The sequence below is a fragment of the Erythrolamprus reginae genome, chromosome Z (assembly GCF_031021105.1).
Source record: "Erythrolamprus reginae isolate rEryReg1 chromosome Z, rEryReg1.hap1, whole genome shotgun sequence".
Lineage (NCBI taxonomy): Eukaryota > Metazoa > Chordata > Lepidosauria > Squamata > Dipsadidae > Erythrolamprus > Erythrolamprus reginae.
In genome coordinates this window covers 70111516-70133044 of record NC_091963.1, presented here as the reverse complement: position 1 = coordinate 70133044, position 21529 = coordinate 70111516, and the positions used below count along the sequence as shown (strand labels likewise).

General features: G+C 40.2%; 1 protein-coding gene across 2 annotated transcripts in view; it reads right to left on the bottom strand.

Moving 5' to 3' along the window:
- Window positions 1-10959: 10959 nt before the first annotated feature.
- DPY19L1 (dpy-19 like C-mannosyltransferase 1) overlaps window positions 10960-21529 on the bottom strand; it is a 344645-nt gene continuing 334075 nt past the window's right edge. The window contains exons 22-23 of one of the 2 annotated variants that reach the window (XM_070729287.1): window positions 14889-15014; window positions 10960-12989 (exon numbers count right to left, since the gene is read on the bottom strand). In XM_070729287.1, coding sequence (XP_070585388.1) covers window positions 12833-12989; window positions 14889-15014 — 283 coding nt within the window. In that variant the 3' untranslated portion in view covers window positions 10960-12832. The remainder of the gene's footprint in view (window positions 12990-14888; window positions 15015-21529) is intronic. The other variant, XR_011556928.1, reaches the window with a different exon arrangement.

Here is a 21529-nt window from a genome sequence, read left to right as displayed (position 1 = left end):
CCCGGCAGCCACCGGCGAGGAGCTGGAAAGGACGAGGGGAGAGAAAAAACAGGGTACCAGCAGTCAGGCGGGTGTCTTGAGGGGGCACTCCCATCTGGAAGGAAGGGAAGAAAGGTGAGGGCGAGCTATGAAGGAAGGAGGGAGGGAGGGAGGAATGGTAAAAGGGGTGATCAAGAGAGGAATGGGTGAATGAATGGACGGAGGGTGGGAAGGAAGGAAGGAAAGAGGGGACAGGAACAGAGGAAGGGTGCAAAGAAAGCAAGGAAAGGTGTGAAAGGGGAGAGTAAGAGAGGAAGGAGTGAAAGAAGGGAGTGAGGGAGGAAAGAAAGGAGGAAGGAGAAGGAAAGCAAGAAACGGAGGGAGGGAAGGAAGGAAGGAAAGAAAGAAAAAAGAAAGGGGGAAGGGACAGGAACAGAGGAAGGAAGCAAGGAAACTTATGAAAGGGGAGAGTAAGAGAGGAAGGACTGAAGGAAGGGAGGGAGGGAAGAAGGTAGGAAGGAGAAAGAAAAGAAGAAATAGAGGAAGGGAAGGTAAAAGAGAGAAAGAAAAAGAGCAAGCAAGAAAGAAAGAGAATGAAAGAGAAATAAAAATAGAGGGGGAATGAAAGAAATGGAAGGAGGGAAGGAAGGAGAGAAAGGAAGAGAAAGAAAGAAAGCAAGAGAAAGAAAAAAAGAATGAAAGAGCAAGAGAGAAAGAGAAAGAAAGAGAGAAAGAAAGGAAGAAAGAAAGGCTCACTGAGCATGAAAAGAGGGACCGGGATCTCCACTTGCCTCCCCCTCGCGCCTCGCCCTTCCCACCCGGCCACCCGCACGCGCTTACCTGCTCCCAGCGCCAGCAGCAGGAATTCGAGCGAGTAAGCCCAAAAGAAGCCATTGGCTCCGGGCGGGGGGTGGTGTTCACGACCCCCCCGAACCCCCGGCCCAGCACTTCCGGAGGCTGAAAGGCACGGCTCTCTTGCCCTCGCAATCCTCAGGGGGACACAAGGCCGGCGGAGAAGCCGGCCGGGCTCAGCCCTCCCCCGGCTTCCCCAATTCCACTTCCCCAGCAGCGCGGCTTGGCTTCCGGAGGGCCGACCCAACCCCGCGGTCATTCCTCCTTCCGCGGCTGCCATCGGGGCTCCCTGCCTGTCTGCCAGCCTCCCTGCCTTCTTTCCTCGCGGGAGTGGGAAGGTGCGGGCCGCGGTCGGAGAAGCTCCGCAGAGGCAGAGTTTGTCGCAATCGGGGTTGGAGAGTTTTTGGCGGGTGCCGGCCCCCCCCTATTTTTCAATTTGGTCGGGCCCCTGACGCCACTCCCAGTAATACCGGTCTATCGGCGGCCCTGCCTCCTGTTCTCTTGAAGAGTTGAAAGGTATTAGGTTACTCACAGGGAGTGGCTGCCTGCTTCTCAGATAGCTGTCAACCTTCTGTTGTTTCAAGGGCTTTGGTGAAGTTTGTGATGCAGAGTATGTGTGTTGCCTCTTCTTGCTTTTTCCCATGTTGGTTAATTGTGAAAACCTCTGGTGCCCAGCTCTCCTTTTCTCTGTCTTGCTTCTCGGTCTCTTTTTTTATTTGTATAATTTATAATAAATTATAATAAAGCCAAGAGGAACTGCTGCGGACACATTCCACCCAGTATGGATTTTAAAAAGTTTTTTTAAAAAATGAATTAAAAGTATAAAATATTTTGTTAAAATGTTAAAATGTAAAAATGGAGTTAAAAGTTTAAAATAAATTAAAATTAAGTTTAAAATTAAAAAATATAAATGAGTTAAAAAAGAGCTCTCTGTAGTGTTTTTTCTTACTTTTCTCCAATATTCAAGTAAAATATTCCGTATCTGGTGTTGTCTAAATTGTGAATGTTTGGTGCGCTCTCTTTCCCTCAGGTGTGCGTGCCATCCCTCATCAACATTTTAGACACAGTAAACACACTAGTCTTTTCTTGTCTCCCACCGTAATCACAGTGAAGCCAAGTGCTACATACACTTTGTCATATTTCCTTGTCTTAGCTTTTAGGAGACTTATGTTTGTCTCATTATCACCATCTCTATCCTCTTTTCTATTCATCCTTCTTAAATATTTTTCCATGGTGTCTCTTAAGGGTTTGTTATCTGCACTTCATATCTATTGCTTGGTGCAAAATACCCTATTCCTTGCAGCAAAAAAAAATCATGTTCCCCAGGATCACGTGGCCCCCCGCGGCATCACTCTGTGCCCCAGCCCCCAGAGGGGCCCATCCTACTATTTGAGAAGCATTGGATTAATGTGTTGGGTGCCCACTGGATACATTTCACACAATGATGATAGCTGGCAAAAACAGTCTTAAGGTATTCAGAGGTCTTAAATCAGATTGTCTTATTAATTCCATATATTTTTTGCTCAGTAATCACATTATTATTTAACTTTGAGAATAATCACATCCTGGGATTGTATTTTTGGGAGAAATATACTTATTTTTAAATGGATAAAAATAAAGAAATCTATATATTGTAAAGTCTGTTTTGACTTGATGCTATTTTATTGTGGAGCAAAAAAAAGAAAAAAGGATCAATTAACAATACTTTTATATTTTCCATAATTTTCTTACTTATGTTCATCTAAAAGTTAATAAATAATAAAATTTTATTTACGGTCAAAGACCATCAATATAATATTAATAATAATTAAAAGGAAAAAGAACAGGAAACAGGACTTTTGGCTGAACAACCAAGATTGACCCATTGTAACTATACAAGAGATGTACGTATCTCGCTATGAAGGCACACATTTCTGATGAATCCCCGCTGCTGCTGCACAGAATCTGGCCATCTGTGCCATAATCCTGGCCTGCTCATCCCCAAGCAACCACCGGAGATAGGCAACGTCCGAGTGGCCAGGATATCCCTCAATAAGTGGAAGAATATGCTTTCTCCTAATGTCAGTGTAAAAGGAGCATCTCAGGAGCATGTGTCCCTCAGTCTCCACCCCTCCCGAGTCACAAGGGCAAAATCTTCAGTGGCTGGAGTTCCCTTGTACTTGCCGTACAAAACAACGGATGGAAGCGCACGGCACCGTACAAGAGCAAATGCCTTTCGGTGGCTTGCTGACTAGCTGTTCCACGTATCTTGCAAGAGCCACAACATATCTAGTGGCGTCTGGGGACAGAAACAGCAGAGCTCTACCCAAGTCCTCCTGCCTCTCGATGTCCTCCACCCTTTGTTGCAAGGCCTATCCTGCTAGATCATAGTTCATCTCGAGTATTAAATCTGGGGAGAAGCCTAATTTGTGAAGATTGAACTCGATGGTCTTAATCCATGAGGAGGAAAATTCATTGTGAAGGATTAACGGAGCAAGACCTTGCGGGAAAAAATTAAGCTTTAACCACATATTTAGGGACGCTATACAGATTCTTGCTTCAACTTTTATCAGTCCAGTCTCCAGGCGCAGAAGTGCGTTTGAGATGCAATGTGGCATCTGGAGAATTGCTCTAATAAATTTGGATTGAACTAATTCTAGTAGTGTAAAGCTGAAGCTGGCGGTCCAAGCAAGGACCCATAAAGAAGCTAAGCTAGCGACTTGGCCTTAAAAAGCTTGATAGCAGCAGGGACATAATAACCTCCCTTTGTGCGGAAAAAAATTGAGAATGGAGCTCGCTGATCTTTGGCCCAAGGCAGCTGCATATTCTCCATGTGCTTTCCTTGAGCCATTGGACTGAAAGACCACCCCCAGGTATTTAAAAGTGGTTACCTGCTCTATTTTGTGCCCATCAAGATACCATGAGTAAATTTTTGGCCTTTTTGAAAAGACCATGATCTTTGTTTTTTCATAATTTATACTCAGGTTATTGTTATTATAGTACTGAAGAAGGGCTCGCAAGGCTCTTTTAAGGCCTGCTGGCGTCCTGGAGAGGATCACCGCGTCATCTGCATAGAGCAAATAATCTGCATAGAGTTATAATTAGTATGATCTTTGTATTTTAATTTCCTTTTATAGTTGTGCCTCTAAAAGTGATGTATAAGAATAAGTGTTACAGTATATTACATGAAAAAATATTCCTATTGTTTAAATTATCATCTTTTGAAACATTCAGTACCCTGTATATTATACTTTGTTCATCACATATCCACAATTCGACAGGCATATCATTGGCCAACTTGTAAAACTGTCCTCAGAGTAGAGTATGGTTTTCTCCAATGCACTTCTTTTATATAAAGATCTATGCAACTGGTTGCCTGGGGAAAAATCCCACTGAATTTTATTATTGAGTGCAATAGACTAAATTAACTTCAAGACTGATGGTAGACATGTACTCAGATGGTAATTAAATTAAACATTTTGGTCTTCTCTAGATTTTCAAAATAGTTATATAATTAGAAAAACATACAATTTAGTTCTTTTCTTACATTGTTAAAAATCAATATTCAAACCTCCTATATAGAATTAAAGCAAATTCTCAAGTTTTCAAGTTAAATCACAAAACATTTCTTTCCTTCCCTCAACCCCCCAGCCAAAATGAGGAGAATTGAATATTGGTTTAGCTATTAGTATTGGTTTAATGATAGTTTTAATATTTTACTATTTACTATTTTAATGATTTAATTTATTTTTTAATATAATTTATTAGACTTGTATGCCGCCCCTCTCTGCAGACTCGGGGCGGCTCACAACAAAATAGTGACAGTGTAGCAAATCTAATATTAAAAACATTCTAAAACCAACATTGGAACTATACAACACTATCATACCATGTGTAAACTGAATAAGCCTGGGGGGTATCTCGGTTCCCCCATGCCTGGCAACATAAGTGGGTCTTTAGTAACTTACAAAAGGCAAGGATAGTGGGGGCAATTCTAATCTCCAGGGGGAGTTGATTCCAGAGGCCGGGGCTGCCACAAAGAAGGCTCTTCCCCTGGGGCCTGCCAGACGATATTGTTTAGTCGACAGGATCTGGAGAAGGCCAACTCTGTGGGACCTTATTGGTCGCCGGGATTCGTGTGGCAGAAAGCGGTCCCAAAGGCATTCTGGTCTGATGCCATGTAGGGCTTTATAGGTCATTACCAACACTTTGAATTGTGACCGGAAACTGATCAACAGCCAGTGCAGGCCGCAGAGTGTTGGAGAAATGCAGGCAAATCTAGGTAGCCCCATGATAGCTCTCACGGCCGCATCCTGCACGATCTGGAGTTTCCGAACACTTTTCAAAGGTAATCCCATGTAGAGAGCGTTGCAGTAGTCGAACCTTGAGGTGATAAGGGCATGAGCGACTGTGAGCAATGACTGCCTGTCCAAATAGGGCCGCACCAGGAGAACCTGTGCAAACGCCCTCCTCGCCACAGCTGAAAGATGGTGCTGTAATGTTAGATGTGGATCGAGGAGGACGCCCAAGTTGCGAACCCTCTCTGAGGGTGTCAATAGTTCCCCCCACCAGGCTAATGGACGGACAGATGGAATTGTCCTTGGGAGGTAGAACCCACAGCCATTGTCTTGTCAGGGTTGAGTTTGAGCCTGTTGACATCCATCCAGACCCCAACAGCCTCCAGGCACTGGCACATCACTTCTACTGCTTCACTGACTGAACATGGGGTGGAGATGTACACCTGGGTATCATCAGCATATTGATGATACTTCACCCCATGCCCTTGGATGATCTCACCCAGCAGTTTCATGTAGATATTAAATAGTAAGGGGGAGAGGACCAACCCGAGGCACTCCACAAGGGAGAGATCTAGAGGTTGACCGCTGACCCCCCCACTAACACCGACTGCGACCAATTGGATAGGAGAACCACTGCAGAACAGTGCCTCCCACTCCCAACCCCTCCAGCCGGCGCAAAAGGATACCATGGTCGATAGTATCGAAAGCCGCTGAGAGGTGAAGAATCACCAGGACAGAGGACAAGACCCTGTCCTGGGCCCGCCAGATATAATCCATTGGCATGACTAATCAGTTTCTGTGCTGTAGCTGGGCCTGAATCCTGACTGCTGGGGGCCTAGATAATCGGCTTCTTCCAAGGACCACCTTCTCAACAACCTTCCCCATAAAGGGAAGGTTGGAGACTGGACAATAATTATTAAGCATGGCTGCGTCCAGGGAAGGCTTCCTGAGGAGGGGGCTCACGAGTGCCTCCTTGTAGGGAGATGGGAAGGACCCCCCCAAAGAAGCGTTGACAATCTCCTGGACTCAGCTCCATGTCACCTCTCTGCTGGCCGAAACCAGCCAAGAGAGACACAGATCCAGTAAACAGGTGGCAGAACTCACAGCTCCAATGGCCTTGTCCAATTCATCACTAGGTCACTAGGTCAAATTCCTCCCAGACAGATGGACAAGAACAGGCCCCAGTCACCTCGACTGACTCGTTGTCAGTCTCTGCTATCCAATTGGAGTCAAGGTCCATCTGGATCTGAGCGATTTTATCAGCGAAAAATGTGTTAAAATCCTCAGCACTGCTCTGCAAGGGCTCCCCAACTCCTCCCTGGTTAAGAAGGGAGCCAGTCACCCTTTACAGAGCGGCCGGGCAAGATTTTACTAATGCAATCAAAGCGGCGTGATATGCACATCTTGCTGCCTTGAGCGCCCCTTTGTAAGTCTTAATATGAGTTCTTACATGTATTCAATCGGACTCGGACTTACTTTTCCTCCACCGCTTCTCTAGATGTCTCTTCTAGCATTTCAACTCCCAGAGTTCCTCAGTAAACCAAGGAGCCCTCCACGGTCTAGTGCTCCAGAGAGGTCGCAATGGTTCAATCTGGTCAAGAGCCTCTGTTGCAGCCCTATTCCAGGCCATGGCAAGAGACTCTGCCAAACTTGGGGTTCTATCAGTGAATCTGATAGAACCCCAAGTGCCTTCTGAAAGCCCATTAGGCGTCTGGGGCGGAACCACCTAATTGGGTGATATAATATATATATATATACTAATATATAGTATATATATATATAGAGTAATACCTCATCTTACGAACTTAATTGGTTCCGGAAGTAGGTTCGTAAGGTGAAAAGTTTGTAAGACGAAACATTGTTTCCCATAGGAAACAATGTAAAAGCGATTAATGCGTGCAAAAAGAAAAATCGCAAAATGGCGCTCCGCTGGGTGGCGTCACCCCGCTGTCACCTTTTAAAACAGCCGGGAGGCTTTTCGGCGTTCTCCCGGACCCGAACCCGAACTTTTCGGGTTCGGATTCGGGAGGCCGCTGAGAAGCGCCGCCGCCCAGCTGTCACCTTCTGAAACAGCCGGGGGGCCTCTCGGTGTTTTCATGAACGCCGAACTCGGAAGTTCGGGTTCGGGTTGCCACCGAGAAGCGCCTGGTTGTTTTAGGTTACAGTTGGGCGGTGCCGCTCAGCGGAGTGCCGTTTTTGCAATCGGTGGCGGCGTTTTCGGCTGGTCTGGAGGCTGGAAAGGAGGTGGGGAATCCCAATAGGGAATTCCATGGGCGGAGCTTTGACATCACGAAGACGGCATTTTGCGATCTGCAGTGGGTTTGTAAGCCGAAAAAAGTTCGTAAGAAGAGAAGATTCTGGTCTGTCAATTCCGGATGGAACAGCCCCATGGTTGGCAGGGGTTCCAGGGCTATGCCCTCATCAGCGGATAGTTCTATATCAGGGCCCCATTCGTCCTCCTCAGGAGGGTTCTTGAATTCTGCTGCATGGGTGGATTGAGACAGATTTTACCAATTTTGATTCTGAGGCTGACCTGTCACGAGTGCTGGCATAATAGGTTGAGGAGCAGTGGGAACTGGAGGTTGAGTTCCCCTCATGAGTTACATGCATTGTGCAACAGTCTGGGTAACAGTTGCTGAAATAATGGCCTTTACATTAATAACAATAATAATTTATTAGATTTGTATGCCGCCCCTCCCCGAAAACTCGAGGCAGCTCACAACAATAAACAATGCGATACCAATCCAATGATTAAAAACTATAACTAAAAACCCAATACAGTGATACCTTGTCTTACGAACTTAATTGGTTCCGGGAAGAGGTTCGTAAGGTGAAAGGTTCGTAAGACGAAACAATGTTTCCCATAGGAAACAATGTAAAACCGCTTAATGCGTGCAAGGCAAACCCTCCCCGCAAAAACGGCGCTCCGCTGGGCGCCACCGCCTGGCTGTCACCTTCTGAAATGGCCGGGCGCTTCTCGATGTTCTCCCGAACGCTGAACCCGAAAAGTTCAGCAAAAGTTCAGGTTTGGGAGAATGCCGAGAAGCGCCGCCACCCGTCTGTCACCTTCCGAAACAGCTGGGGGACTTCTCGGGGTTCTCCCGAACGTGAACCCAGAAATTCAGCAAAAGTTCAGGTTCGGTGTTCGGGAGAACGCCGAGAAGCACTGCCGCCCAGCTGCCACCTTCGCAGAAGAGCCGTGGAGCTGTCAGCTGGTCGGGAGGTTCAAACAGGTGGGGAATCCCAATAGGGAATTCCAGGGGCGGAGCTTTGATGTCACGAAGACGTCCTTCCTGGAGTCCACGTTTCGGCCGGCAGGAAGGATGTCTCCGTGACATCAAAGCTCTGCCCCTGGAATTAGAGATTAGAGAAGAAAGCCTGGACAGCCATGGCAGGAGGAGCAGGAATTTGAGATAAGACAGAAGGCAGAGGAGGAGGGGGGAGGGGCAGGAGGCAAGACAGTTAGAGAGGAGCCCAAAATATCAGTATCTGTCAGTACTAAATTATTAGATCCCATCAGGGCCGTATTTGCTTGATCAGCAGGTTGCTGACAGGTATCCCCACTCGAGGCTGCCTAAGATTTTGAGGCCTGGTCACAGATTTTAGTTAAGGCCTTATGCAGCCGAGTTTCAGATTTTTTTAAGGTTTTGCTGGCTTTAGGCCTACCCTCTTTCGCCTTCAAGGAACGCTTCCTGGAATGAGCAAATGAATAGCATAAGGCAGTGGGACCTGGTGATTGAGAGTCCTCTTCAGGAGCAGAATGAGATAAGGAGGGAACCTCGGGATCTTGAGATTTTGAATTAGAGGTAGCCATTGAGATAAAAGCCCAAATCAAATGGCTGAGGCAGGCTCTAGTTACAAAATGACCGTTGAGTTAATGAGAGAAAGTGGTGGGAGAGCCTTTCTGAGGTATTAATCTCAATTGGTAATGTCTCTCTTCCTCTCTTTGAGCCAATTATTTTTATGCTGCTCACCCTTTGTAAAATGAAGACTAGAGTCTTGACTGAAAGAAAACTCCCCTGGAATTAGCTGAATACACAATTAATTTCAGCAGCCGCTCAATTCAATTAAGGGCTCAAGCTCTGGCAGTGGTGGGAGCTTCCGTGGCGAATAAACACCCTGACAAGAGCAAGAGGAAGCACAGCCGATAAGCAAGGTAACCTGAAACTGCTGAGGAGCTGAGCTGCCACCGAAGCCGATCAGCTAGCAAGTGGTCAGAAACAGGTAATAAAGGCCAGGCGCCGCAAAGAAAACAAAAGTCGAATTGCTGTTGTTGGGAGGATTCCCACTCCAGTCACCAGGAAGAAAAGTGCTCAGGGAGGGGCTTAGAGGGCATGGGGCAGCAGAACCCCCCCCTGCCTGGGTTGACTTATATCAGCAAGCTGACAAAGAGAATGGCTGGCTGGCCCGGGGGAAGCGAGCATGGGAGGACAAACATCCCCTCGCCCCTGGAAGCCCTCCCTGAAAAGCGGTTAAGGGGAGAAAGAAAAATTTTCCTTTAGAAAAAGCAAAACCTGTAGATAGAAGACTAGCACTGTAAGGCAGAGAGGGAGAAGGAGAGAGCAGTAAAGTCAGGTTGAACCACACATCCTGCACTGTTGAGGACTGAGCGAAAAAGTGGAGGCATTGACAGACCAGAATCTTTTATAGTATGGGCTCAGTCCTGATTGGTTGATGGACGAGATCAACCCACTAACTGTTGTCTCCGCCTCTCTGGAGAATTGAAATTTATCTTACCATTATGATATAGGTAAAAATAATGTGTGGCACTGTCTGACACAAAATCATGGTAAATACTTCTGATTCAAGCATTTTGTCAGTAATATTTACACACACACACAAACACACACACGTGTGCACACACACACACACAGTCACAGAAGTGAGTACACCTCTCACATTTTGTAAATATTAAGTATATATTTTCATGTGACAACACTGAAGAAATGACATTTGTCTAAAATGTAAAGTAGTGAGTTTTCATAATTTTAAATTGTGAACATTAGTTTATCTGTATGCTGCACTACGATGTCATCAGTGAAGGGCTACCAAAATTTTTACTACCACATTGTGGGCATGGCTTATACATTTTCTTTTAACAGCTTTCAGTGCAAATTTGGTGCTCTGGGGTAGAGCTCCATTTTCGCTACCCTACTGCGTTCCCCCTTGTCCAGGCAGTAATCTATCCTGGATGTCACTCTCAGTTCTATGAAACTGATTTGCTATTTCTGTCACGATTGCCACATAAAGAATTTTTTGTGTGGACATTTTAGCCAATGGAAGCAGCTGTCCCATTGAAATCGAAATGAACTGAATTAGTTTGTTTGTTTGCTCAAAATGAATTGAATTTGTTTGTTTGTTTGATTTTTTTATGCCACCCTTCTCCTTAGACTCAGGGCGGCTTACAACATGTTAGCAATAGCACTTTTTAACAGAGCCAGCATAGTTTAGGTTGCTTCAGTTCTGTGTTCACCTATTCTTTTGTATGCTTAACTGCTGAAAAACAGAATGAACTAGCTCCATTGATGGGAATTAAAAACAGTACCGAATCTGTAATATTTTCTTTTACTGCCTCAAATACATTGTTGTTTTTTACATTAGTAAGACAGAGTTACAGTCATACTCTTATTAAAACATTCTAAAATTAATCTTGAAAAGTGATTCAATTTACAATCAAGACTATACAGTTCATTTTTTAGTATTTTTTCTCTTTTCTCTAATATGTAAGCACAACAAATTTTAGTGAGCAACTTCAGATAAAAATAGATTAAACGTGTTTCAATGATTTTCTGGAAAATAATATAATAGCAATATAGTTTCTATTTGTGAAATGTTTAAAACGTAAACACAATTATGAACAAAACTTTTATTTAACAGTGAACATCAACAATTAGCATAAAATCCATAAAAATACAGTATTTTCTATTCTACAATGTAATCTAAGTACAAAATAATAACTCCAATTTCCTACCTTTTGAATGGATCTTAATTTATGATTTAATCTTCAATAGGAGATAAATTTCTTTACATTTTTAATTTACCCTTTTGTACTTTGTTTGGGAGGGAGAAAATTGCATTAACTTTCTCAGTTAAACAACTTGTAAGATTTTTCAACAGTTTCAAACATACACAGAATGTATACAATCATGGTCTATAGTACCAGACAAAAAAGTAAACTGCAACCAAGCTTTGGAGCTATGTATCATTTCTGCATGGATCAGAAATGACTACAATATTTTTGAAGTTTTAAAAGGTTTTTATGAAAATGAGCCTGAGAATGAGATTTAGCTTACTCAACATTTGCTGCAATATTGGAATTTATGTTATATAAAGTAACTCTAAGGTATATAATGGAATAACACAAAAGCATAATTGTTTTACACTGTATTTTCCCTACTGGTTACAATTTATTTCTTGGAGAATAAATGTTATTTCCTATTACATTAAACTTTCGACAAGGTCTAATAACGATTCTTTAACGCAAAATAGTACAATTTCTTGGAAAATTCCTGTTTTTAAAAGCTTAACACACGCAACAACTTTAATTTGTTTATTATAACATGTCATTATAACAGTGGAAAGATTCATATAAATTTACATGCATCTCAGCAGTGCTATTTTAGTAACTAGTAAAGAAACATATACACTGTTTCTTTATACACTGAGTGGTTTACTTCTCAATATTTCTGCTACCAGTGAAAATGTTTAAGTATCTATTCTGAAAGGTATTCATTAGAATATTGGATTCTAGACAACAAGCAAGCCAAGAGTCAATGTTGGCTTCTAAGTTTGGCTTGTAATAAACCAAGAAAAAGAATGAAAGAAAGTAAGAAAAAAAGAAAAGAATAGTAAAGATTAATCACATACACTATAATGCTTTCTCAGCTTTGATAAACAAGAATTTAGAATTATTCTGTCTTGTTATGTGTCATTTGGCCCAATGTAAATTTTAAGGTCCTCAGAATTTTAAAGCAGAATAAACAAATTGTAATAAGTGAACTTTTAATAAAGTAAACAGCAATTTATGCCAGTATAGGATCATGGAAACCATCCTTCTTTCCATAAAACTACTTATTTGGAAAGGAGAAGCATGAAAATAAAATTGAATGAGCAACATAATATGTGAGAAATATGATATGTTTTAGGTTTTGCCAACTCTTATTTGTTCAGGGTTTAAAATTGCAACACTCTTGCTAGGAATAATTGCCTACACAATTTCATTGATTTTGGCATTATATTCTACAAATATTTTTGCTCTCTTAGGATCAGTATTTATTAAGAAGCATTGAAATGCAATAAACATTTGCATAGCAAATTTTAAATAATTGTCCCAGAAAGGGACAACTTTGTGCCAAGGTATACTTTAAGTGTTCACATTTTAAAGAGTGGTATTCCATTTAGTATCTTAGAACGCCTACAGATCCAAAATAAAATTATTTTCATATTTTTTCAACTGGACATTACTTCACAATAAATACAGTTGGACTCCTAAGGATCTCATCCAATGACATAGGTACACAGCTTCAATTACTTCAAATGAAAAAAAACAAAAACCCAGCCCTTGAGTATTGAATTCTCTGGAATGCAAGTCAAATCTAACAGTGCCTGTAATTAATATCAATTCTTTTTATTTTTTTTATGAAATTCAAGCAGATTTTTTTTTTTTAAAAAAAGCTGGTTTAAAACATATACAGTACTGCCAATAATGATACAATATTGAAAAATCATTCTCTGGTAACTTCCAATATTTTGAATATATTATTGTTGAACACTGTCCTGAAGTATGGCCTGGAATCTTTACACATGAGATTGCATAAAGGAATTTTCCCAGCATTGGTAAGATCTTCTATGTCCCAAATTTCTGGCATACTGCAACCAGGCCTAAAAATATTTATAAATATTATGAGCAAACAAAGACACATATCTTGCAATGAAATAATTCTGTATCATTTTAATGCAAGTCAATAGACCCATCTCAGGCTTCATATCTCAGTTGTTAGAAGAATGGGGCTGAATTCACTTTTTTTTAGTCAGTGCCAATGCATTGTTTTATATATATATGTAGGCCCCTTCTTATTCATTCGTTCGTTCATTCATTCATTCATTCATTTATTTGACTGCTATGCCACCCAATCCCGAAGGACTCAGGGCGGCTTACAACAATATAAAATACAAGACAATAAAAAGAAGTCAAATATAAAATTAAAATATAAAACCATTAATTAAAAACCCTAATAAACATAAACTAACACTCATGCATATTAAACATCCATACAATTTGGCCATTGATGTTGTTTGTTGCATGGCCCCCAGGGCTGTTGGCAAAGCCAGGTCTTTGCGGCCTTATGGAAGGCCAATAGGGTGGGAGCAGTACGGACATCAGGGGGGAGTTGATTCCATAGAGCCGGGGCGGCAACAGAGAAGGCCCTCCCCCACGGTGCTGCAAACCTGCATTGCTTGGCTGACCGGACCTGGAGGAGGCCAACTCTGTGTGGTCTTATAGGTCTATGGCAAGAGACGGTCCCATAAATAATCTGGTCCTGAGCCATATAGATCTTTACAGGTAATAACCAAAACCTTGAATTGTGCCCGGAGACTAATAGGAAGCTAGTGCATTTTAGACCTCTATATAACTTGTGTTCTAAATTAAATTGAGTTTATATATAGAATGTTCTTTTCATTTCAGACTTTCTCCTCTCAACATGTAGATACAATAAGAGTGATGCAATGCGAATATAGAATATGGTTTCAGAGACTGTAGTGAATATTGTGAATAGAGCACAGAAAAATATATTGAGAAGTGGGCAAGAAACTTTGCTTTTATGAGTCAGTTGTGTTAGATCAAAATCATATGAGTCCCAGAGCAGCTTCCCACTATGCCATGGGCTTCAGTGTTTAACAAAACCCTCTTGCATTATTTTCTAGAGGTCATTTTAGGTAGAGAAGGGGATGTGAAGCTTTTCTTTCTTACATTAAAATTCAAAAAGATTAAACTAATATAGAATTATTTTGCATTTCAGTCTTAAAACTGGAATGCAACCAGAATGACAGTTCTGCTGAACTACAAGTAGATAGATTGATAGAGAAATCAATTTATTATTTATTACTGAACTTCTATGACCAGGCTTAATAGCAGATTACAAGAAATTCAAGAACAACTGCCCTATCAGTTAAAATTTGCAGCCAAAACGTTTCCACAAGAAAACATAGTAAAATTTTCTGTAATTTCATTTTTGGGAAATCTCATGGAGTACATTAAAAGCATAAGATCACATTTTATTCCCCACAAGATTATAAAATCCTTTCAATTTAAATTATTGTTCTGAAATGTATTTTAAACTACTGGAATAATTTATCTGAATTTTAATAAATAACTAATATAAATATACATTATATAAATAGCCCTCAAGTGGCATAGGACACCAGCATAGAAACATGAGTTAAGCAGCTGGGTGATTTTGAGCCAATTATTCTCACTCAGTCAGCTCAATTCACAGGATTGTATTGGGGATCGAGGACAAGGATTTAAGAGAAGAAAGGAATGTTATGTATGTTCACCATCTTGACTTAAATAATAATAAAAATGGTATATAAAATAAATAAATAGGGACCAGAATTTCCATCACTAAAGTGATACAATTGTAAAGCACATCATGCAACCACATTATTGCATGAAATGGGTGATGTTAAAAGGAATCTCAAAACTTTCCTAATATGTATTAAAGAGCAGCATTCTGCTTGTTGAACATTTGAGGGAAACAATTACTAAGGAATACTTACTTAGTTCGTCTTAGGCACCAAGAATCTTCTAAAATGTAGTAATTTACTCCCATCTTTAATAGTTCTCTTTTAACTTCTTTTGCAGGTTTTCGGCTATACATGGAATAAATGATTTTCGTTCTTGCCCTTTGCAGAAAAGCAAAAGATAATGATTGAAGAGATGATAGAAGAGGTACCCTAGATAATTTACTGTATTCTTGCATTCATTTTGATAGAACAAAATGCCTTCTTATTAATGTAAAACAAACCTAGATATCTATTACATTATAAAGGAGATAAATAAAATGTATAATAGGGAAACTAAGAAACTAGGAAATATATTAGTATAATCTTTTGCTACAAAATCAGAACATGGATGTTGAACATAATAATTTAATAGTCTGTAAATGAAATTCTGCAAGTGGTCATGTATGAATTAATATGTAAGAGTTACGGATCTACCAAAGATCAATACCTGCTGGGAGATATGCCTGAGATCCACTAAGTGGTAAATGGAGCAGTTTCCAAAATTTAACAGCAATACAAAAGGCTTAGGTTGAAGTGATTAAGGAATGACAATAACCCTTGGGCAAAAGATCATACAACAAAGATGTGAGGTCTTGAAAAAAACAATTTCAGAAAAATGTCTATGCCTAATTCACAGTGACTCCAGGAAGATTACAGTGGTAAAACCTCAAATACAAAACCCAATAAACCTGTATCCACCTGGCAACAATTATCACAATGGCCTCTGTGTCACTTGGGGTCCCCAGACTTGTTGGCACCAGGCGTTAGGGGATACTTTTATCTCTTCAAGAGTGATGTTCCACTGGGAGGGAGTTACCACAGAAAAAAACCTTTCATTTTAGTTTCATTAGATAAATCTCCTTAAACGAGGGGACCTGTAATATACCTGCCTCTCCAATTTGGTGGGCAGGATAGACAAACTATATGCCATGTTTCCCCAAATATAAGACAGGGTCTTATATTGTTTTGAACCCTGAAATATGGCCATGGCTTTATTGTCGAGAGAGAGAGGCTTATTATTTTTAGGGGTGCAGTAGGTGGAAAGCGTGGGACTGGATATCCCATCGCTGCAGGAAGGTGACGGAACTACAAATGTCAGGTAGGACGCACAGCTTACAGTGGTGGCAAGAAGGTAATAGGGGAAAAGAGATAGCCATGCACTTTCTTCCCAATGATTTATTTAAGCAGCCAAGTGCTTTCAGGAAGACTTTTTCACCAGCTAATCGGAGCAACGGATAGACCCCGTTTCCCTTCTGCAAATGTCCAGTGCCCAACAACTAAATTCAAGAGAAAGCTGCAGATAGGGAAAAGGAGCATATGCGGAGAGGGTCGTTTTGTTTGTGTTTCCGTGTGTGTGTATGAGGGGGAGAGAGAGAGAGAGAGAGAATGACTGGATTGGGGTTGCCTTCATTTTTGGTATTTATGTATGTATGTATGCATGCATGCATGTATGTATTTATTTATTAGATTTGTATGTCGCCCCTCTCCACAGACTCGGGGCGGCTAACAACAATAAAAAGACAATTTAAACAAATCTAATATTAAAAAATCTAAAAACCCCAATTTAAGAGATCAGTCATACCATACATATATTTTATAAGCCTAGGGGAAGGGAATATTTCAATTCCCCCATGCCTGACGACAGAGGTGGGTTTTTAAGAGCTTACGAAAGGCAAGGAGGGTGGGGGCAACTCTGATATCTGGGGGGAATTGGTTCTATAGGGTCGGGGCCACCACAGAGAAGGCTCTTCCCTTGGGTCCCGCCAAACGACATTGTTTAGTCGACGGGACCCGGAGAAGGCCAACTCTGTGGGACCTAACTGGTTGCTGGGATTCGTGCAGCAGAAGGCGGTCTCGGAGATATTCTGGTCTGATGCCATGAAGGGCTTTATAAGTCATAACCAACACTTTGAATTGTGACTGGAAACTGATCGGCAACCAGTGCAGACTGCGGAGTGTTGGAGTAACATGGGCATATTTAGGAAAGCCCATGATAGCTCTTGCAGCTGCATTCTGCATGATCTGGAGTTTCCGAACACTTTTCAAAGGTAGCCCCATGTAGAGAGCGTTACAGTAGTCGAGCCTCAAGGTGATGAGGGCATGAGTGACTGTGAGCAGTGACTCCATTAATTCTGAAGATTTTGGAGCACATGTGGCCTGAAACTTTACACAGACAAAGTGACCCTTCCTATGCGCGCCCCTTTTCCCCATCTATGGCTTTTCCCAGGACTTAGTTGGGCACTGATCATTTGCAGAAGGCAAAGTAGAGTCTGTCCATCACTCCAACTGATGGATAAAAAGTCCTGGCAGCGCTTGGAGGACTTCCGGGTTGGCGACGCGGGGTGAAGCAGCTGCGGGGAGGATCTCTCCTCCTCACGTTTGCTTTTTCCTTTGATCTCCGAGATCTTTCGGGGCACAGTTCGTTTGGAGGGCGACGTGGGCAATGAGGGACCATCCAGGCATCGATTGGTAAAGGCGTTTCACAATCGGTGCGAAGGACACCCTCTATCGGAGATCGGAGGTGCCTGTCACAGTTGTCACCAGTATGGCGGGCCTGAAACCTCAAGGAGCCACTGTAGAGGGAAGCAAGTGAGATAAACAGATCTTTCCAAACGTTTTATAAGATCATACTGTGTACTGTATACTGAGGATTTCTAACAGAACAGTTTCAGCACAACAAATACAGATTTATTTTTGCTCTTGAGAAATAGACTGCCTCGATAGGAGATCTAAGAAAACAATCGTATAAATTAGTAAAAGCGGCGACGGTGAGGGGAGAAAAAGGATCGGTAACTCACTACAATCGGGAATCTAAATAGTTAGAAGAACATGCAGATCTCCATAGGGGAGTGGAAAATTTCCCCAAAGATACTATATTTTTGATTTTCAGAACTATAGAATTATATTGTATCACATTGGATATTGACCCTTGCTTTGAATCAGGAAATCGGATTTGACGAATTTGACTAAATTGTGTGAACAAGCAGTGAACATTCCTGTCTACGATCTCAAAAGCCGAGCGGTTTGACAGGCAGTTAAGGAACAAGAGAACGGAAGTGATTAAGGACGGAAACTCAAAAGGAGCTTTAGAGTACAGAACAAAACGGTGGATTTGTGGTGTGTTGGACTTTAAGTCGAAGATCTAAGAAGTGAACTATAAGAAAAGATTTGACTCTTGACTTTTTAAAATAGAAACCGACATGGGGGAAAAAGGAATCTGGGAAAGCCTGGGCGGAGGAGGTTACCGGGAGACAATGTGCTACTACAGATCACCCCACAGAGGAAGACTTGGAACTCGATCCTCAGAATAACGAAAGCGGTGAACAGCAAAGGAAGCAACGTTTCATCTTGTGAACAATAAATCTACAGAACCAAACTACAAATCAGAACTTTGAAAAACTTTGATCAAACAATCTTTAAGTAACAAAGAAGAAGAAGAAATAATATATCTTCCTTTCTTTTTCTTTCTTTATGTCTACTGTCTTTCCTACCTCCTTATATTAAAGTTAAAACTCTTAAGTAAAACATATAGAATATATAGAATATATAGAATATATAGAATACAGAATATAGAATATAAGAATAAGAATAGAATTTAGAAAATAAGCTTATATTAATTGCATATATTATTTACATTATTTACATATTAGTAGTAACATTTGATTTAGAGTTATCAACTGGAATTTATAAACCACTCTTAAATAGCTTTATTCTTCTTTCAGTATACAGAATAAGAATATAACTTGTAAATATTAAAACGATCCTGCATAATTTATATATTATTAAGACTTTTATATAACCTTCTTTAGATTATAATAATACTTATATTACATTAAAGTTATTACTTGAGTAAGAATTTAGAGTTAAATATAGAAATTAAGATAAATTGTTTATAATATACTTGCATATCAAAAAAGTATAGCATTTATCTTATAGTTACATTTATTATATATCCACTACTTACTTAGCTCACATAGATTTCAATTGTTATTTTTGTCTTTAGAAATTTAGTCTATGAATTATGAATTAATGAATTGTAAGAATAATTGTTAGTTTGTATAAATACCTCCTATGGTTATATGGAATAGAATATATACTATCTTAGAAAAACAAAATCAGATTATAAAAGAAATGGCTAACTACCAACCCAGAGGTGGTAAAAAAACAGCATTGACAACACCTGCAAATACAGCGTCCCCAGCCTCTCAAAGGCAAATAGACGAGATGCTAAACTCAGAAAAAGAAAAAGAGAGCTGTTCATTGATGCAGATTATGAACAAAACTTTAACGGTCATGCAGGAGACAATGTTGAAATTACAGGAACTTATTACAAACAACCATTTAGAATTAAAAACCGATATATTGAGATTAGAAAATCGATTGGAAGCTGCTCAATTGGCGACACAAAAAAATGAACAAAAAATAACACTGGTAGAAAAAAAGACAGAACAGAATGAAAAAAAACTAGAACAGGTTGACCAAAAATTTAAAGATTCACATAAAGAGCTTGAAAACTCGTTGATCCAATTGGAATTAGATCATCTTATTTCTTAAGATTCCAAAATGTAATAGAGGTAGAAAATGAAAATCTAGGGGAGATTATGATAACTATAGTATCGGGGATACTACAAACTAGTCGAGAGGAAGTTGTAAACAAATTGGACGAAATATATAGAATTAATACAAACTATGCACGAAGACATCGACTCCCGAGGGAAATACATCTAAGATTCTCTGTCTAGAAAGACCACAAGAGATAGAGTATACGCAGCCTCTAGAGAAGGAAAAATGACGTATAAAGGTAGAGAACGAAATACATTAAAGCAAATTCCTAGAAAGGTTAGAGAGCGAAGAAGAGAATACAAAACTGTAGCTTCACTCCTGAATAAAAATGAAATTACATTTAGATGGATAACCCTGGAAGGAATTATAATAAACATAGAAGGCAGAAGAGTTAAGGTTGATAATCTTGAAAAGGCGCAAGAAATATATGAGCAAATAACTACCCTAGATTCAGAGTTAGAGAGTGGAGATAGATTAGAATCTAGTAAAGAAGAAGACACAGAAACAGATAGACAAACAGGAAGGAAACCGGAGGAAATAAGATCAGAGGAGAGAGGAAGGGGAAAAGGGAAAGAAGAAGGAACTAAGACCAGGTTACAAACAGCAGCAGCGGCAGATAAAACCAAACAAAAAAGAGGAAAAGTTTCATTACCCCTTTCTCTTTACTCAGCTAAATGCTATCAGAAACTAAACTAATCTCAATAAATATAAATGGTCTTAACAGTAATTACAAAAGAAGAAAGATCTTTTCCAAACTCCTGAGCCAAAAAGCACAAATAATATGCCTGCAAGAAGTGCATATTAAATTGGCACATAATTTTTTTTTAGAATATACCAAATTGGGAGAATTATATGCATCACTAGATGAAAACGAAAAAAAAAAGAGGAGTGGCCACATATGTGAAAAAAGAATTAAAACCAAAAAAAATAAAAACAGACTCAAAAGGAAGATATACAATGACCGAAATTGAAGTCAAAGGAGAGAAAATACTATTAGTGAATATATATGCCCCAAACCAAGAATTGAAACAATTCTATAAAAAAATATATGACACATTACTTCAAATTAACTATACAAACATTTGTATAGTAGGAGACTACAATGGGATTGTGGACCCTAACATAGATCACAAAGTAGGAAACAAAAGCAAAATAAAAAGACCCACATTACCCATCACATTTAAGAAAATGACAGAGGAATTAGATCTTACGGACATGTGGAGATTGACCCAAAAGAAAAACAATTTATTTTTCACTCGGTACCACATAATTCTTTGTCCAGAATAGATATGGTATGGTTAAGTAAGAGATTGTATAAAACAATAAAATCTGTTGAAATAGAACCAAACATGTGGGCAGACCACAACCTGATAACAATTATTTGGCAAGGAGAAAAGAAAGAATATAGGAGATGATCACCAAATACAAACTTACTCCAAGATGAGAAATATACAGAGATGATTAATTAGGAAATAAAATTATTCTTGGAGGAAAATAAAAAACAATCTACCACAACACAAATTCTTTGGGATACGTTAAAAGCATACACCAGGGGATTAACAATAGCATACATAGCCAAAAAACAAAAAGAAGAGAAGGTAGAATATAACCATTATATAAATAAAATAGCCAGTCTAGAAAAAAAAAACCTCCAACAAGATCCAACAACAATCAGACTTTAAATTTATTAAGGAAAGACAAATACAAAGTAAACTCCATAGATCAACAAGAACTTGCTAGAAATATAAAACAAATAAAACAAAAATACTTTGAAACAGCCAATAAACCAGGTAGATGGCTCTCCCAAAAAATTAAAAAAGCAAGAAGCGACAAACTAATTTATCAACTAGAAGACAAGAATGGAACACTACAATATATCGAACAACAGAAAAAAGAAATAGTACAGGATTACTACAAAAATTGGTTGGACTCCAGGTGTCTTCCTTTGGCATCAGGGGCACAGGATGTTGATTGTGGCCCTCAGGTGGGGCTCCTGGCGACTTCAGCTACCCACTTGGCTGGCTGCCGGGTGTGAGGGCAGGGCTCAAGGGGGGCTCCAGGCGTCTTTTCTG